The sequence below is a fragment of the Empidonax traillii genome, unplaced genomic scaffold (genome assembly GCF_003031625.1).
Source record: "Empidonax traillii isolate 1590-97213 ecotype Southwest subspecies unplaced genomic scaffold, ASM303162v1 scaffold74:size2480735, whole genome shotgun sequence".
Taxonomy (NCBI): Eukaryota; Metazoa; Chordata; class Aves; order Passeriformes; family Tyrannidae; genus Empidonax; species Empidonax traillii.
The window spans coordinates 2,337,979-2,356,350 of NW_020955267.1; the positions used below are offsets into that span (position 1 = coordinate 2,337,979).

An 18,372-nucleotide genomic window follows, 5' to 3' on the forward strand; every position below is an offset into this window, starting at 1 on the left:
CAGGAGAGTGTTCTAACATCTGGGCTCTGGGATTAAAGGAGTCACTACTGTTCCCCCCTCCCAGCTGATTAATTTGTTCCCCAAATTACTATTTTTTTCCAATATAGTGCAGCTGTTTCATAATTAGGTATTTGTTTATTGTCCTAAGTCCTTTCCTAACACAAGGAAAAGTTGAGAAAGCTTAAGTCTCAAAACATGAGCGAAGTAGTCTCTGCCTCTAGGACTAACATATGACTGCCTTCCCTGTGGGCCACCTGGATATCTGTTATGACAGGGAGCTTAGGAAAAAGAAACAGAAATTGCTTACAGGGATAGCAGGAGTGACCTTCTCCTGGGAAGTATAAACATGTGGTGTGTTTCACTCCTGCCTGGAGACAGGAGATGAGTAAAGACAATTATCAAGAATAATGGAATCACACTAAGAAAAGGTTGGATTTAACCCCCAGGAAATCATCACACTGTGCAAGGCTGTGCAATGCCATAACTTGGGATGTTTCAGCTCACTGAGGGCAAGGCAGTGTGTGGGAATCAGTTCTGTGAAGGCATAAGGAAGGGATAAAATAGGAGAATCTTGCATCATCTTTCCACCTCTGTCCTTTCAGAGTCTAAACTCCGGTGAGAGCTGGTGGTGGACTCTCTGAAGCCATCTCCTTCTTTCTCCATAGTGTCGGAGGTTCACAAAAAGTGCTTTGTACTACCACTGAGGAGAAAGATGGAGCTGAACAGTTTCATCCTCTCTGGAAGAGCTCTTTCCTAAACTACCCAGCTCTATTGCATTTCTGTCTCTGAACAGAGGGTGCAGATACAGCTGAAAGCCCAAGTGCAGATGTCACCCGCAGTCCTACAGTTCTGATTATAGTGGTGGATATTACTGGGCTCAGATCACCTATCTGAGTGTAAGTTTTAACTTCTTACAGACTGCAAGCTCCAGGGAGAGCAGTGGAGACAAAGGACTTTCTTCTCCTTTTACCATTTCTTCTTATAGCTAGACATCCTCTGTGTCCTGCTCCTTGCTCTTAGAAGAATAGATTATTCATAGGAGAGCCGATGAAGATCGTGACTTGCTAGAGCAGAGAGGAGATGAGGAGAGACCTGTCCCATGTTACAGAATTGCTTCGAAAGGAAGAGTGCAAGGCAGTGAAGCAACTTCTCTTACATCTTGGTGTGCCCTGGAACAGTGCATGTGGTAGGGAGAGCCCCATTTATTCTTTATCCTAGCACCCTGACTTCAGCAGAGGGGAGAATATTTATTCCCAACACATAGAGATGAAACTTCACTCTCCAAAATGGCCAAAGCAATCAGTGAGTGATGGAGTATCTGCTAAAAAGAAATCTGGCATTTAATTAACTTTTCAAAGTGCTGGTTCAGCAACCTCCATGTTTTACATTTTGAATATTGAACAAGCGTTCCTAATCAGGACTGAATTACTTCTGGGCTTGCCGGGGTGGAGAGCAAGGGAGCTGCCATTGCCAGTGCCTCCCCACCCGCCATGTTATTATTATGAACTGCTGTTAACTCAGCCAGATAAGCCCTGATTTTTTGCAGTGACTGCATGTCTGATCTGAACTTGGTCAACTCAAGTGGGACTCCTAACCTAAAAGGCAACCAGAAAATCTTTATGTATAACCAGGGGGAGGAAGAACCTACCTTGTAGGTAGACAAAGTATAGCACTTTTTCCACTCCTTAAAGCATCAATCTCTACTCAGGTAAGGCAAGCTTTACCTGCAACGGATGGCAGAGGGGGTGAAAAAGTATCTGAGAAGCGAAAAAAGCAGGGAGTGTGATTCTTGCTGTATTTGGTCATGGCTGTCTTTTAGGATCCAAATGGTTCTTCATCAATCTATTGTACTCAGGGACTTTTTGATACACTGGTTTAGTGGTCACTCACTGTGTTACATTGGACCTGGTGCAGGAAACTGTTTTGCACAATAACAGGGAAATTATGTAGGGAAAGATGCAGTTTTTTAATTTTCTCTAGCCTTTTCTAAGCACAGACCTTTTTTGTCTTGCAGGTCAGGAAGAAAGCATGCAGAAGAAGTAGAAGAGTAAGTTCCCATTGTTGCTGAGACTTCTTCCACAACTTTCCTATTTGATCTAACAGAGAAGGGGCATGTGCCACTAAGCACCAGAATATGAAGACCAGAATTTGGAAGTGTTCAGAGCATGTCATGAATTCATGCCATGTGTCCTAGGATGGGGCAGCGCTGGTCATTCTGTAGTTCCCTGGATGTGGAGTAGGTGATGTCTCTGTCACTCCCATATAACAGAAAGAAAGAAAATTAGAAAGAAACTGCTTTCCTCCCAAACCCACTGCAGGCCCTACTGACTGCAGCCTAGAGGTTTCTCTTAGGTACAAGGCATGTTGCTTAAGCTGAGATTTCTGCTGAGTCCAGCAATGAGGGGTGTGGAAGGTCAGTCTGCTGTTTAAGCATCTCTGGGAACTCTCCCCTTGACAGGTCATGAGGCTTGGTGGGAAGGAAGGGGACACAAAAAGATGCTTTTCTGGGTTTCCAATTGAAAGTCTTCTATGTGTTTTGCTGCAGCCATCGTCTCAGACAGCAGAGCCTGGAGGCATCAGATGATGGAGGAGGTAAGGTATCACATACTTGACTACAAGAAGTGCTTTCATGCATGTCTGGGGGCTCTCCGCTAAAGTAGCAGAGGCATCTTGTAAGAAATTGTGAAGAAATGAACCACTCTGAGGGTAAACAAATGTGGGAGTTGCTTAGGTCTCCCCATTTCCCCATTCAATTATAAAAGGCCCTTGGAAAGAAGGAAAGTGTCGAGGACACTTCTCTCTCTGATTACCTCCACAAGGAAAATAGTGGACTGGGGCAAAAAGAGAGCTAAAAGTGCAATAAAAGGTTAAGAGCGGGCAAAGAATTCACTGCTGTCCCGAGTTAGGTGATAGTATGCTCTGCATAAAGCCTCTCTCCTGTTTTATGCAACATCCTTGTCTTGTTCCCAACAAAACAAGTGCCTGCACCACTCTCTTGGGATTTCTGTCATAATGGAATTTTTAATTTAAAAAATCTGTTTACTCTAACCCAAGATCATAGATCATAAACTAAACATAAGAACCGGTGGGTAATCCCAATCCATCCCTGTACAGGCTGCTGTGAAATCTACTGGATTCCTGACTTAGCACTAGTTTTCTTTATAGTGTATATCACCTGCTCTTCTAGGACTGGATGAGTCAAGAAAAATCTCAGGAAAAATCCACAGTATGATTTTCAAGACAAGCACTATATAACTGTTGCAAGCATAGAATTCATTGAAGTCTCTGGGAGCTACCTCAATTTTCAAGGACTAGGAATCTTATACAGTGTATAAAAAGTTGCATCTATAAAATATCATCAAGCATCAGAAGAATTACCTGGAGTCACAAAGGATCAGACATCAGTATGGTTAATGAGATTAAATGAAGACTTATTTGGGTCTTCCAGACAGATTAAGCATTGCAACAGATGATTGCCAGAAGTGGCACCTTTATAGCATTGGCATCTTCAGAACAGACTAAATTTTCCCCATGAGAATTTTCTTGGGCTTCTTAAATTTCAGCGTATGTCACTGAGGCTGATAGTCTATTCTGAACAGCTCTTTGTTTGCATATGTGCTGTCCTTTTTGTTGAACTGTGGTCATGTTCTCGTAGTATAAAAACTGTCTTTGCTAACCAGGCATAAAAATGCTTGCCAAATGTTTGTTTGCAGCATGTGACTTTCAGCACTCCAAGACCTTGGGTAATAAAGATAGAATAGAATTGACGCACAGTGTGGTCTGAAGACGTGTTGAATCCTAATATGCTTCAGTTATTTATCTGTGCCTAACCTATGGTTAACAGTCGAATTTGGATTGTTTGCAAACTAGAGTTCAGCTTTGGATTAAATCTGTGTGTTAGAAGAAAGAGCCTACTAATCTGATATGGTTCCTACCTAGACAGTTTCTGGTACAGTGATATATGCTGGGTTGTGGGTCTGACTTGCATATGGAAAATCCCTAAATGGATCTGTGCACTGTAGGCTTGTGGTCCTATTTCTACAGGGAGATTAAGCAAGCTGTCCTGGAGAGTAGTTTTCCATGTGGGCTCAGCAATTGCAGTGAAGAGAGCAGTGAAGAGAAGTGACAAATAAATAAACTGCAGAACCTGAATAAAATTACTTTTTTTTAATAAGCAGAGAGATACAACTAACTACCTAGTGAAGAAGGCAGAGAGTAGAAATGCACTGGTTGTGTCTGTGCAGTAAATTGAGCTGTATCAGCCTCTGTTTTGCATAGAATTGCACTTGAGTTTGTGTCCTTAACTGTAACAGTAAAGCTTAGATTCTAAACATACAAAAATCAAGACATTGGTGTGTGGATCCCCAAGGATGGGTCACGGTTATTTTGTGCTGCATAATGTGTTAGCTTGTACACCTTAATATGAACAGGCGCAGTTGTGTAATGATTGCTGCTGTCAACCAATACATTTGGATCGCCTTCCTTTAACCTATTAGAAAGCTGAGCTGTACCATTCCATTAACATTGTTCGTCCCCCATCCAACCTTTTCATTAGAAGAATGAAGGACAAAACTATATGCCCTTAAAAAAGTGTTCTTGTGAATTTGAAATGTGCTCAGTGGTGATCGCTTATGCATCACTAACCCCCAGAGGCTCAGAATTTGGAGTCCATTTGAGAAAGTGTTAAAAAAGCATAGGGCCTAGGGAGAGCACAGTTTGGCATGTGGAAAATAGAGGGAAGGTTGTACAGCCAAGTGGAGCCTTTTGGGCTTGATATGCCTTGTAGTTTCAGAAATAAAAGTAGAATTCTTTCACTGCTCCTGGCCTGTGTATGAAATACCATCTGATTCCTCACCTCTGTGGGAGTTTGGGAGAGGACAAACACTTCTCAGGCTGTGTGGAAAGACTGAAATAATATGGGAGATTGTAGATGGGTAGGCCAGACAGGGACATGCATGGAACAATCTGAAGTCTCAGCCCTTCATTACAGTTGCACAGGGAAACCCAGAAGGTGCAAGCCATCCATTGTGCATCCACTGCACAATACAAACCACTGAGATACTAGCAGTGAAGTACCTTGGCTCAGGTCATGCTCAGAATTAATTTTCTCGGTTTTATATTTCTCTTTCATTAAAGGCTATTCCGAAACAAGAGAGCCTCTTTAAAGAGGTGCCAGTATTGGGTTGTAGGAAAGCAAAGACTCGTGTTTGACTAAAAGCAGCATTTGCTCCTGTAAAACTCCCAAGTTGGAAAGACTGCTTTGAAAAAGAGCAGTGTCTCTCCAAAATAACTCTGGAGTGTCTAGTTACTCGCTAGGTTGATTTCCTACAGCACCCCTGTGAACTTAGTGCCCATCCTCCTGAACACATGCTGGTACGTACTACTACACAGGCACAGCAAATGGATAGCGCACCTTTGTTAGGTGGGTATGTGTCCCACTAGACTTTGTCATGGGGGGCCAGGTCCTCTGCATGGTGGGAAACCTGCTTTAGCAGGATTTAATGCATCACAACTCGAGGAATAATAAACCTCTGCAAGCAACATAGAGTGTTTAATTCCTAAAGGACGGGCCTAGTTGAGTCACTTTTGGCCAGGGGCAATTGGGGCCTTAATGCTTTGTATGTAGCAATCTGGGCAATCTGAGAGAGTGGAGTTTAAAGGTAATAGCTCAATTTTCTGTCCATGTCAGCTGGGGAAATGAGCAACAGTGACTGAGTTCTGTATGGCAGGGAAGCTTCATGAGATGGGAAATGTGAGACTATTGGTGGAATTCAGTACGTGCTATCTGCAGAGAACTGTTTCCTTTTCTGTAGTAGCCAAGAGCTTCTGCTGGGTGCAGACTATTCTTTTTCATGAGGTGGGAGGGAAGACAGGACAACCAAGCTCACACTGAAGGGCTTCCCTTTGCTCCTTTCTCCATCAGGGTATAGAGGGCTTTACTCTGCTTGTGTGTTTCTTTCCAGCATGCAGCTACAAAGGGCTGTTTCCTGTTGGGGCAAGAAATACTGGCATTCCTCCCCCACTCAGCAATCAGCTTTATCCTTCTGTTGAGAACTTTCTTTGTTGTTCCTTTCTTGTCCACCAGTTCTGCACTGCTGAGTTGCACTCCCCCAGATGCCTTTCTCCTCACTACATTGCCCTTGGATTTTCCTCCTCAGCACTCTACAGGGGCTTGTTAGCTGAGGTTGTAATCTCTCTCCCAGCTATTCTTCCCACATAGACTATTACACCATCTTCAGAAGTCCCTTTCCGCCTTCTCTCTGTTTCCTTTGGATGCATAGCTCCTAGAACAGGGCTTGGAAGACTGGTATGAGATGTGTGATTCTCTGTCTGTAGGAACAGTGGCTTGATATTTTAAAGCAGATAGTGTGTGTGAATGAGACAGCTGATTGAAATAAAAGCCTGGCTATGTTACACAGACAACTCAAACCTGACCTGCAGGTGAGGAAGGCTGCTGGGAGACAGTCACTAGTTCTGTGCCCTCAAGGCAAAACCCCTTCCTGCCTGCTGGGAAGCTCCTCAAGGAAGCAGAGCTGATGATTAGACCTCTCTCTACAATGTTAAACCTCTAGAAGGACTTCTTACCCTTCTGGCATGTGCCAGCAGCTTTGCATTTGAACAGGATGGAAGTCCAGGCTCTGTGAACAACTGAGGGGGAAGTGGGCATATGCCATTGTCCCCACATCCTTCTGGGGAATGATGTCTGTCCATCAGGGGGGAGATATTCGCAGCCATATAACATCCAGCTCTTGAGCTGCATGAAAATATGCACCAATCATGATATTGCTCCCAACAGAGCTGAGACTACAGCACAGTGAGGGTTATTGTTGGCTCTGTAATTCCTGATCAATTTTGCCAGTTACCTGGTAAGCTGCTGTATTTACAGAGCACACTGAGTGCTGGTGGATCCCAGGGGCCATGAGCTGAAAGGACAGCTGCATTGGCTGAGCATGAGAGTAAGAGAAGGTGGAATTTGCAGGAACAGTCAAGGATATGGCCAGTGGGTACTTCATAGGCTCAGAAGGCAGCGATGGAGTGATCTGGGGAGAGCTAAATGGATGAAAAGTTCTGAGCATCAGTGAAATGGAGAAAGAATGAAAAACATGGTGTTTTGGAAGTGGTACGAATGGGCTGAATAGAGGGTTCTGGGGCAGAGAGGATCAGTGATTATTAAGTTTCTGGGGTTTTGCATTGCGGCTTTGTGTGTGGCTCTGTCAGCACACCACAGTCCTCCCCTTGGCTGCTCTTCCAATGCACTACCCCGAGTCTCTGTGCAAGGTCACTGAAGGGCAGACTCTGCCCAACCTGATGGTTTCCACTGAACTGTTGGTCCAGGCCAGTTTGAACTCCTACAGTAACTGCTTATGTTGTGATAGAGAGCCTCTGGTATTCAAAAAAGCTTCCTCCTGACAGCTACAGTGGTCAGGGGAGAGCAGAGAATATGTCCCAAGAGATTGTCTGAAGTTCTATTTGAAGCAGCAGACCACTGGCCAAGGGGCAGTGGGCACCTTAGTTACAAGGGAGCACACGCAGCTTGTTGGGGGCTGAAGATCACAGTTCCGGGTCAGCATCTTCCGTTGCTAAATTCTGCGATATGGCTGATACACAGTCATATTGGATCTGTGATTGCTGAGTCCGTAAGTGTAATTGACGGACTAGGTTTACCTAAAATACCCTTTAAGAAAAAGCTCTTGAAAGATGATTACAGAATTGAGACACCATCATTTAAAACTGCCTGAGGCAAACTCCTTTGAAAATTGCAGCAGTGGAGGGATAGAGAGAGAACCGCATAGCCCTTGATTGTAGTGTCATTCCCTCAGGACCAGTCCCCCCTCCTCCTCAGTTTCTCATCTGATATGAGAGAGTGCAGCAGTAAGATTCCTCATCTGTCTTATGAAAATCCGATTCTTAGTGGCTCTGATCAAACCTGGCTGGCTGTCAGCAGCGGTGGCCTTGTGTGGAGGGAGGGAGGCTTCTGAGGAGTCTCTGGATGTGGAAGTGTCATGGGTGCTGCCGATCAAAGAGGCATTTTTTAATAAATATATATAAGAAAAAATAAAAAAACCTAAGGATTTAGCACAAAAGAAATGTAGTTTGTCTTGTTTTTGCAGCATAACATGAAGAGGATGAAATAGAATCAGACACGCCTGCTCCTGAACATACTTCCACAAGAGCGTCCTGAGAAGCTGCTTTCCCTGCCCCAGTACTGTTCTCATACAAAATCTCTCAGCTCCAGCATTGCTGAAGAGGGTTTTGTGTTTCTTAGTTCACTAGACCCTCTCAGGGCACCTCATGCATTCTCATCTGCTGCCCCACTACCTGCTGAGTATGTTTCAGCAGGGGAATATTGCAAAGAAACAGAGGAAAAGAGGAAAACAGATGTTACTGGGAAGGAAGGAAGGGCTGTTGGTAAGGCTAAGAGCTGTGTTATCATTCTAAATGCTGATAATCTCGGGAATGTGGTGGACTCCAGGTCTTGGGCCTGGCCTCCCATTTCTCCTGTCTTCTGCTGCTGTTGAACAAACCTGAGCATTAAGAGATGCCTCACCTTTAAAGTCATCAGTGTCTGCTCTTATTTCTTGCACTATACAAGCCATGTATTACTGCTTGTGAAGCCCTGCACTGAGCCCAGCAACTCATCTGACAGGGCTGTTCCATGCCCCATCTCTCCTCACACTTCACAGAGATTTTAGCTGGGCAGAGCCTTTGTGTCAGTAGCAGCCTTGCGAACTAGCAGATATGCCTGGTGCCTGTTCCCAGCAAGCTATCAGATGTGGAAGAAGTGATGCCACACGAAGTATTCCATGAAAGCACTACACTATTGAAGCGAGTAGAGTGTCTCATGGCCCACCCGACCCCCCAGCCAGTCATCCATCTAGCTGAGATGCAATATTATGCAAAACAAACACATAATCTTTTAAGGTAAGGCTGTAGGGTCAGTACTGAATCTGCTGCATGATCTTCCCTAGATCCTGTGAATCCTCTGGCACCTGCTCACAGGGTGGCTTCCCATCAGCTTGGCCAGACTGTGCTGTTACCATTCTCCTCTGAAAAGGATGCTTTGGGACATGGGACGCTCAGATTACCTTCTGCTTGTCTCAGCTTTTTAGGCAGTGCCCTGGTAGCTGTGGTACTGCCTTCTTTTCAGTCTAGTGTTTTCATCTCCCTGCTGGCTGATCAGGCAGGTATGCTGTTCTTTGTTGGCCCACTAGTAGGGCAATTTCAGTCAGGGAAAGGCATCCCTATGAAATTTATGTCCAAGCATCCAAAGAAGTGTTTTTATCCTCTCCAATTGTCTGCTGCTCTCCTGAGAAACCTTCCAAGAGGCTGCAAGCTTGTTTGTGTGTTCAGCAGAAGCTGCCTGTGTCCCTTGTTCTTTATGGTTTTTTGAAGATTTTTTGCCTGTTGCTTTTCACTTTTTTTCTTTTTTCTTTTTTTTTTTTTCTCCATTTTTCCATTTAGAGAGAAAAAAATATTTATTGCATTGAGATGCACTAATTAAAGCCATTTTCTGGTGTTTGGTTACTGAAGTGTTTGATGTCTCTCTGACAAGACCATGAAATGCACAGAGTGTCCACAGGGACAGAATTTGCTGAACACGGTGCTTTGTAAATGAGGGGACACAGTGTCGCAGCAGCTCATGAATATGAAACGCCCATGATGCTACCTCAGTGGACTTGGGAACACAGATGAATCCTGTCATGTGCTAAATGAGACCAATTTCTTTCACTTAACTTCATCTTCAATCAGACCTTCCATTTGCCTGTTTAAAATTCCCCAAACGTGATGCTGAAGGTAACAGCATTCAGTAAAACAAAGTTTTGCAGCAGCAGAGATACTGTAACTATTTCAGTTTTACATTTTATGAGCTAGCAACTTTAAAGTTAGTTTCATTCTTATACCTGCTTGGTTACAGGGGACTGCCAGATCCAGAAGCCACTACCCTCTTTCTGTTTTTTGGATATGGTGTCGTGTGGACAGGGAGGGCAACACAGTCTCCACCACAAGAGTGTCCATTCTGAATTGATCTTTGAAAAACTCACCCAGCTGGGGGAAGTGAATCAGACAATGTGAGATGAAGTCTTTTTTTTTGTTTGTTTTGGTTTGGTTTTTTGGGGGTTTTGTTGGTGGTGGTGTTTGTTTGTGTCAGGATGTTGGCTCAGGAGACTTAAAGCAGTTCAAGAAGGAAGCAGCAACCACACTGCTGACTAACTGCAGGCCTGACCTGGGATATGGCTTCTAGATCCAACTTGGCTGCTGATTTATTGCCTGACCTGGAACAGATTCTGTCTGTCCCCATTTATGCTGTCTTGTATCTAACAGAGAACTTAGTTCTTTGGGACAAGGACCAGATCTTGCTGTGAGTTTGCACGATTTTATGAGACCCAGCCTGCAGCTGTTGCTACTAAATCAAAAATCAGCCCTGCTTGGGAGGGGAAGTGCAATTCACCAACTTGCAGGAGCAGCTGGGTATTGGGTTGGTGCAGGTTCTCCCAGCTGCTGCTTGTTGCATTCTGTGGTTGTTATCTTTGCCTGTCAGTTATTTGCCAAGAGGTAAAAAAGATGATGATTACTGCATATACTTTAATATGAACACATAAAGCCCTCCTTTCTTTATGACTTAAAAAGCTGCTGTTCCTTGCCTATTTTTTGACTATCTGTATGTAGCATGGGTCACCCAAAGTCTTTCCCCTCCCTCTTTTCCTCCTACCATTCACACACTTCTGCCTTGTGTAATTGGTGCTTTGCCATAATTTAGTCACGAAGCTCTTTTGTGTAAGACCAACTCAGTTTAACTATTGCAATAAAAACATTGTTCTTACTTACATGCTGGAACTTAGATGTTCTGAGGGAATCAGTTTGGTGCAGTGACTTAACTCCACGGTTAGCCAACATTTGGTACTGGTGTCTCCTGCCCCACCATAACTTCTGTATGAATACAGTCCTTTTGGTTTCATTCTTTGTTCACCCTTATTCAGCATCATCTGGCAGGTGGAGGGGAGTTTGCATTTGTCATCTAGCACTCATCATTGTGGCATCATGGTGCTCACTCATCATTGCACAGGCTTTCATTGCAGTGACCTGGTGTGTCCTTTTGTGCAGTTATTTCTAAGGTTTGCCTATGTGGGCACGAGAGCCTGGCCAGTAAAGTATGTGTCAAGGTTCAGCACCAAAACCTCAGGTTTATGGAAAATTATCTGAATCCCCCACACTGAACATGAGAGTTAAAGTGTGGGTCACAGAGCAAAGCACACAGAGTGGGGGTTTGTAATATAACCTTGTTTTTGGAAAAATGCACAAGACTGGGAGGACATGGTCCCGTGAACATTTCTGCATATACTAATGTTATATGTAAAGCCTCACTGCAGCTAAGGGGAATATTAAAACTACAGCCTATGCCTACTCTTGCAGCACGATAGCCCATGTGCTTCTTTGCCTTGCAGCTGACATAGGCCTTGACTTGGCTGTGTTACCACAGCTTACAGGGGAAAAAGATCTGAGTCCCAAGAAGAGCAACAAAAACAATGAGGCGGCTGGAGACTGAGTGAGGGGAGACGTTGGGTCCTTAATGATAAAATGACAACGGAGACACTTTGCAAACTGTACAGAGAGAGAAGGAAGAGAGATTGTGGAGAAGTGGCACCATGGGAATTGGCAGAGGGAAGAGGAAATTATGAGTAACAAGTGAAATACGGACCCAAATATTTCAGGGCTGATTTGCCACTGATAGCAGTTATCCCAGGGAGCTGATATTTTCTTAAAATTTTTGACATTTCTGTTCTGTTTTGTGTTAGCTCAACAGTCCTAAAGGGCATTGCTTCTGCCTAGAAATGGGCAAGGCATCCACACTTTGCTGTAAGAACAAGTGTGTGGTGGCCTTTGTTGGAGGGGCTGGCAGGAGCCCCCAGAGTGTTTGCAGCTCTTCTGTGTGAAATATTTTCAAAGTGTCTATAAAGTATCAGAACCTTGAATTTCTTTTGGAAAGAATTCCTACCTGTTCACCTGGATTTTGCTAATATAGAGTGGAGGTCATTGAAAGGGGTTTAGAAATCTCTCCATGGAATTCAGTGGCAGTGAGATAAAATCAGCACTGGAGAACCCAGGAGTATTTGGGAACCTGCAAAATGGAGGGGACATCACTGACCAGACCCTAAGTTTACAGCTTTTTCTAGTGCAAAAAGAGATGAACAAAACCAAAAGGGAACTGGGAAGAAGAGACTCTAGAAATAGCTGCCAAAATAAGAAATGAGTGAAGAAATTCAGTTTGCTGCAAACACCTTCCACATTTCTGCTATCAAAAGAGGATAAGGATCTGACCTTCTCCTGCTACAGCAGATGTGCTTGATGGGTAAAGACAGCTCTGTTCCCAGGTAGTTCTTAATTTAGTTGTGTTTGCTGAGAACGATTCATAGTCTCCTGATGAAAAGGATAAATTAGGTCAGGAGAGGTTAGGTGGTTTCTCATTCCCATGCTCGTTTGCCTGGACTTAACAGGACACATCTGCATAGAGCTTCATTCCCTGCCTTAGACCAGTGATGCACAGGTGAGGCCTTTCTTGCACGTGCCTCTTCCATCTCAGGGACAGCCTGGGAGCTGTTGCTGCAGTTTCCCTTTAAATGTCTTTGGGAAGTTTGCTGCAGTTGGAGAGCTGTTTTGCAGGCACCTGCTCCTTGGGTGGCTGGGGAGCTAGAAGGCACAGCTCTGCTGAGGCCGGCCAAGCTGTCACTCCTTTTGCTGTGGCCAGGCTCTTGCGACAGCCCCTGTCCTGCTCAGCCTTTCACCAGGCAGCCAATTAGTGAGAAATCCCACTGTGTGGCCAGCTCTGGATGGCCATCACGGCAAGGCCCGGGCTGACCCGTGCCCTTCTGCAGCTGGGCCAGGGCTGCCTCCTGGCCAGCGAGTGGGGGGACACGATGGATGTTCAGCAAGGGAAGGCAGCTGAGAGCCTGCGCAGCTCTGACAGGCAGCTGGACGAGGGGCTTCTCAGGAAGACCCTGCCCAGAGCCCTCAGCACCATAGGTGGGAATGTCTCTCCAGCTCCTGAATATTCATCTCAGCCTGGGCTGAAAAACGTGGCAAAGCCAGGCCCAGCTGCCTGCTGCCATCCAGCAGTGGCATGGCTGTGCTGCTGGCAGAGCTGGGAGCTGCCTGCTCGCTCCAGCACTGAAGGAGCCAACTCTGCCTGTAAGCTGAGCAAGTGAAACCTCTTCCCTGAGCCAAACCACCAGGTTCTGTGTGGTCTGAGGGCTCAAGGTCTCTGGAGAGCCTTTGTGGCCTTGAGTCTTTAAAGATGCTCTGTGTTGGTATACTCTGTTCTTGTTTTGTGCCTCCAGTTACTTTCCCTTCTCTTCCTCTCCTTTTTTACTGTCTAACTTTTTATAATACTTTGTAAAATCACAAACCTTATAATGCTCTCAGAGCCTTACTCCTTTATCAGGACTCAGTGTTCACTCAATTTTTCCTCCTCTCCTCAATTCTTTTGTTTGTAGCATCCTTTTTAGCTGGCGTAGCCACAGTTCTTGTGCTAGGAATACCCAGTGACCTTCACCCATTCTGGGGTCACACTGGAAATCACAAAGAGGCTTGTGACAATGCAACTAGATGCATCTTCCCTGATGTTTGTGTCTGCTAGACCACTAGCACTTTCTTCCTCAGCTATCGGGAAGGTCTACACAGCCTGAGACCCCACTAGCAGTTCCTTCAACATGCAGGTTTACATAGCTTCTCTCGGTTTCTGCCCCGCATTTCATTTCTAACAGAGTCTAGGTGACTAATGGCTGAGCAAATGATAACAAGCAAATGATATAACAAGCAAATTCCTGCCAGCTGGTGATGGCAAGTAGGCAGCAAGGTTTAGTGCAAGCAGCTTTATTCGGCTTCACGGTTGTGTTCAAATGCATGGTCCATAGCCTGGACTGATCTGCTCCTCTTGGAAGATTTTTTTGTGACCCCAAGCTTCAAAGTTTTATTACCTTGTTTAAATATTAAGCAATATATTTTTAATTATTGCTAAATAACTCCTTTGCATTTTCCTTTGATAAGGAACAGGCTGCTTCATATCTGTGAAGCAAGGGAACCTTTATCTTCAGTGAGAGGAGAGCACAACACTCCCCACTTACTGGTGCTGCTTTCTCTTGTTGCAGACATTCCTGTGATCCCTGATTTGGAGGAAGTCCAGGAGGAAGACCTGGCCATGCAAGTGGCAGCTCCCCCTAGGTAAGAGCACTGCCAGGTGCTCTTGAGGCTCTCATCAGCTGTGCAAACTGGCTAGTGAAATTAAACCCATTTTATGCCTCTGGATGTTGGCAGCAGTGCCATTCAGCAGGATTTGGTGCTGTGTTTTGTGGCAGCAGGGCTCCAAGCTGAACAGAGCAAACTTCTTGTTTCCTATTACGCAAAAAAGCAATTACTGCATATTCTCTCTCTTTATAAAAAAAACTACATTAGAATAACATATTTGATATTGCAAAATCAAACTCTCAAAAGTGAGGAACTGCTTGATTAAAGGTTGCATGTATAACCTCCAATGCCTCCTACACATGCATTACTACGCACATTTTGATTAGGTGTGGTTGTAGGCTGCTTTGCCCTCCACAGGATATCCTTTTTACTCAAGTACATAGTTAATTTGCAAAGTAAAATCCTGTTGTTTGAAGGTGCTATCAGAGTAGCCTTGGGGTTAGCTTTTAAGAGTGAAAGTTTTTGGGGTTTTGTCCTAAACATATGAGGAAAATCTTCTCTGTTGGGTCTGTTGCCAAGATCACAGATTGGGATTTCTGTTGACCCTTATTTGGAGGGATGGGATGTCTTACTCCTGACCACAGATGCCTCTCTCACAAGTGTGGAGTTTTCATTGTAATTATATAGCTATTAAATAATTGACACTTTATAGTAGTAAGTTTAAAATGACTGTTTCTCACTAGAACACATTTCTTTTTCTCTTCTCTTTTTTTTTTTTTTTTTTTTAAATAATGCTGTCTGATCCTCTTGTATTCATAGTTTTCCTGCAATAGAAAATACAGGTGATTTTCATGGGCAAACACAAGTAAATTCAATTAATATAGGTCTTTTCTACAGTGTTTTATCACCTGTGAAGCCAAGTGTGGTACGACACTATATCATCTCCCTACACCGTGTTTCTCTTGGAATACTACATTTTAAGATACCGTATTTGATAGCTCTGACTCAGCTCAGACATGAAAATCACTAAGTCCCTTCTGTTCTGTAGCTTATATGGTGTTTCTCTCAGAGCCTCCTTTGCTGTGGTGCTGTGGCTGTTTGAAGGCTCACTACAGTCCTCTCTCTAGCCTTTACAGCTAGTCTGTGGATCTTCTTTTTGACATCTGGTTTCTCTGAGGGAGTTCGTGGTTGTTCTACATTCTATTTTTGTGCATGTCTACAACTTAATACACAGATTTGTCAATGATTGTTCATTTGCTGACTGAGATGTGCTTCTGTCTGGGTACATCCATTTCAGGAGTCTAGAGAGGTGATGTGGACACTCAAGGTGGGTGTCACCAGACTATTATTCATGTCACCCTTTTCCTCACTTGTGCTTTCACACTGACCGAGGCTTGTTCTTTGACCCTTTCTGGTTGCAGTGTACAGGTGAACCGAGTGCTGACCTACCAAGACCTGGACAAAGATTTAATGAAGTATGCTGCCTTTCAGACTCTGGTAAGTGAATGTTGCTATGGGCTGACTCCCTCTCCTTCCAGGAGCCCAGCATCCTCCATTGTGATACTCAGCTACACAAAATACACAGCATTTTACAATCCAAACTTCTTGCAGTCTGCCTGTAAGTTTGTTCCTGTCTGCAGTGTGACTTTTGTGCTTGTTTGTGTCTGTAAATAATGTGTTACGGTATCTGCTGCTCAGATGAGGCTCCTGCTGCTGTTCTGTTCCAAGTATGTGACCCTTATGAGGCAAATGTGCTGATCTCTAGCAAGACCTATCTGGTTAAATGAGGGTGTCTGCTTTCTCAGTGTCTGACTCTGTGTGTCTTCATAGGATGGGGAGGTAGACCTGAAGCTCCTCACCAGAGTTTTGGCTCCGGAGCATGAACTACGAGAGGTGAGTCTTTCTTTTGTGGAAACACCAACAATGTAAAAGCTTCTTGTGTGTCTCAGACTGTAGTAGTAAGCCTCTGTTGGTGGAGTGGAGAAGAGAGAGCTTGTCCAACTTGTAAAAGGTTTCATTTCCCCAGCAGATGATTTTAAAGATATATAGTGCTTTCTCAGTGTGAGTTTATGGCATCACTATGATTGGCCACCTTCAACATGAAGGAACTAGTAAGGAAAATGTGAAGGGCCTAGTACTGTCACAGATCCCTGCAGAAACAGTGCTCTGCTGTGTATTGTCCTTTGGTAGCCACTGTGAGCTACAGGTGGTTCTATAGAACAGTACAGTGGGACAAAGGCAGAAAGCATTTGGGGTTTGGGCAGAGGGGGTTTAAAGCAGGACAAAACAACCTCTTTACAACTGGGTGGGCAGGAGCTCAGGACTTGCAACAAAGGATTGCTGCAGCTTTGAACTGCACATGCTTCAGCCGAAGGGTGGAAGATTTTTATGGCTTCTCTTTATGACCTGCCAGGGTGTATCTAATATTAACAAGTATCAAAAAATCTGTCCTTTATGGAGTTTTGGAACATGAATAATTCTGTCAACATTTTTAAATTGGAGCAGGGATTCACATTTCATTTTGGCTAGTATTCCTGTTCTAGCCAACTGAATCTGTAACTACCCTGGTCAGGGCAGTTACCATTTACTTTCTCTCTTCACTGAATGTCTGGCATTGTTCAGAGAACTTCAGGTGTCACCAGTAACATTTCAGCATGTTTGTCTTTTTCCTCTTGGTAGGATGATGACCGCTGGGATTGGGACCATCTCTTCACAGAGGTGTCCTCAGAACTAGTGACTGAGTGGGACCTGGGACAGTCTGAGAGAGAGGACCACCTCAGTTTGCCATAGAGTACTGGCACAAAAGACATCTCATACATGCATCCATCCCCTGTAAATAGTTTAGCACTTCGACTTTCTATTTACTTCTTTGTATTTGAGACCTTACTTCAGACATGAAAATAAATAGGATCTTGTCTTCACAGAAAAAAAATGTCTCGGGAGAAGTTTTGGGTACTTTGTAATAAGAATCTTTGTTGTCAAAAGAGATGAAGAATTCCAAACACCATAAAATATTAACTTATATACAGTCACTCCACCTCAATTGCAGCTTTACAGGTAACTGCAGTGGTTGATCTTTCCTCTATGAAAACACAACCTCTCTGGAGTGGACCATCTTCCAATGGAGTGTGTTTGTAGTGATGGTTATCAGAGAAGCTTATGGGGGAAATGAACTCTATCTCAGCCAGATGCAACACACTAGGACACTGAGGTTACCATCTTCTTCACAACAGACACCACAAGTTGTCAGGATATCTGGTTTACATTTCATCCAGCAGCCTCCAGCCTTTCCCTGCTAATTTAACCCCTTTGATTTAACATTACCTCTATATTGACTCAGGAAGCATCACCTATTAAACTGCCAACACCACTTCTTTCAGCACCTCTTTTTACCCTGAGGTTTCCCAGCTAAATTCTGACCAGGCTTAACCCCACTTAGCTTTTGCAATCACATGAAACCACAGCCTGAATGGAGATTGCTTTAGGCAATAGGTAGTTTGCAAAGAAAATACTGTTTATTCCATGGGTGTGAAAGAATAGAGCCTGATGCTCTCAAACAAGGTAACTCCCTGGTGTGTGCCTTCTTGGAACTAAGTGACCCACTCTTATTGTCATCTAAAGAAAAATCCATTTAGCTGTTAATACCTTGTCCCTATAGAACTGTGGTCATTATTTGCAGGAAACAGTAACATTACTTCCTAAGCCAACGTCCTTCAAAGCCTTGTCCTATTGGAGAATCTTGCTGTATACTTCGGGGGGGGCAGTGCAGGTGCTTGGGAGGAAGCTTGCTGTGCTGTTCTTCTTGGCTTGTTTGGTCAGTCTGATAGAGTACTGCATGTCCATTTTTGTGAGAGCAGGACAAGTCAAATAACTCACTGTGAATTCAGTACCCTGCAGAATTTCAGATAAGAGTTTTTTAAACCAAACAACTCTACCAACAAGAGGGAAGCAGTTGGGTCCCAGTCTGAGGCCACAAATATAAGTGGAGGTTTATCTGTCTTAAGGACACACTAAGCTTTTTACAAGCAAGAAATCTCTCCTGTAACTAAAAAACTAGGTGAGACAGAAGGGAGGCCAGTGTATGGAGGATAATCCAAATGTCCTTCCCTGAGCAGAGAAACCTGTTTTGGTATGAGCAGAAACTTCCCAGCTGTGCTAGCATCTGTTTTTCTGTGACATCTGTGGTTCTTG

At 44.2% G+C, this 18,372-nt stretch overlaps 1 protein-coding gene across 3 annotated transcripts in view; it reads left to right on the top strand.

The window, feature by feature from the left end:
• IFT43 (intraflagellar transport 43) overlaps positions 1-17,213 on the top strand; it is a 43,511-nt gene extending 26,298 nt beyond the window's left edge. For 2 of the 3 annotated variants that reach the window (XM_027880821.1, XM_027880823.1), the window contains 6 exons: positions 2,015-2,047; positions 2,546-2,592; positions 14,145-14,217; positions 15,603-15,678; positions 16,012-16,074; positions 16,861-17,213. In XM_027880821.1, the coding sequence (XP_027736622.1) occupies positions 2,015-2,047; positions 2,546-2,592; positions 14,145-14,217; positions 15,603-15,678; positions 16,012-16,074; positions 16,861-16,971 (403 nt within the window). In that variant the 3' untranslated portion in view covers positions 16,972-17,213. The remainder of the gene's footprint in view (positions 1-2,014; positions 2,048-2,545; positions 2,593-14,144; positions 14,218-15,602; positions 15,679-16,011; positions 16,075-16,860) is intronic. The other variant, XM_027880822.1, reaches the window with a different exon arrangement.
• The last annotated feature ends 1,159 nt before the right edge of the window (positions 17,214-18,372 follow it).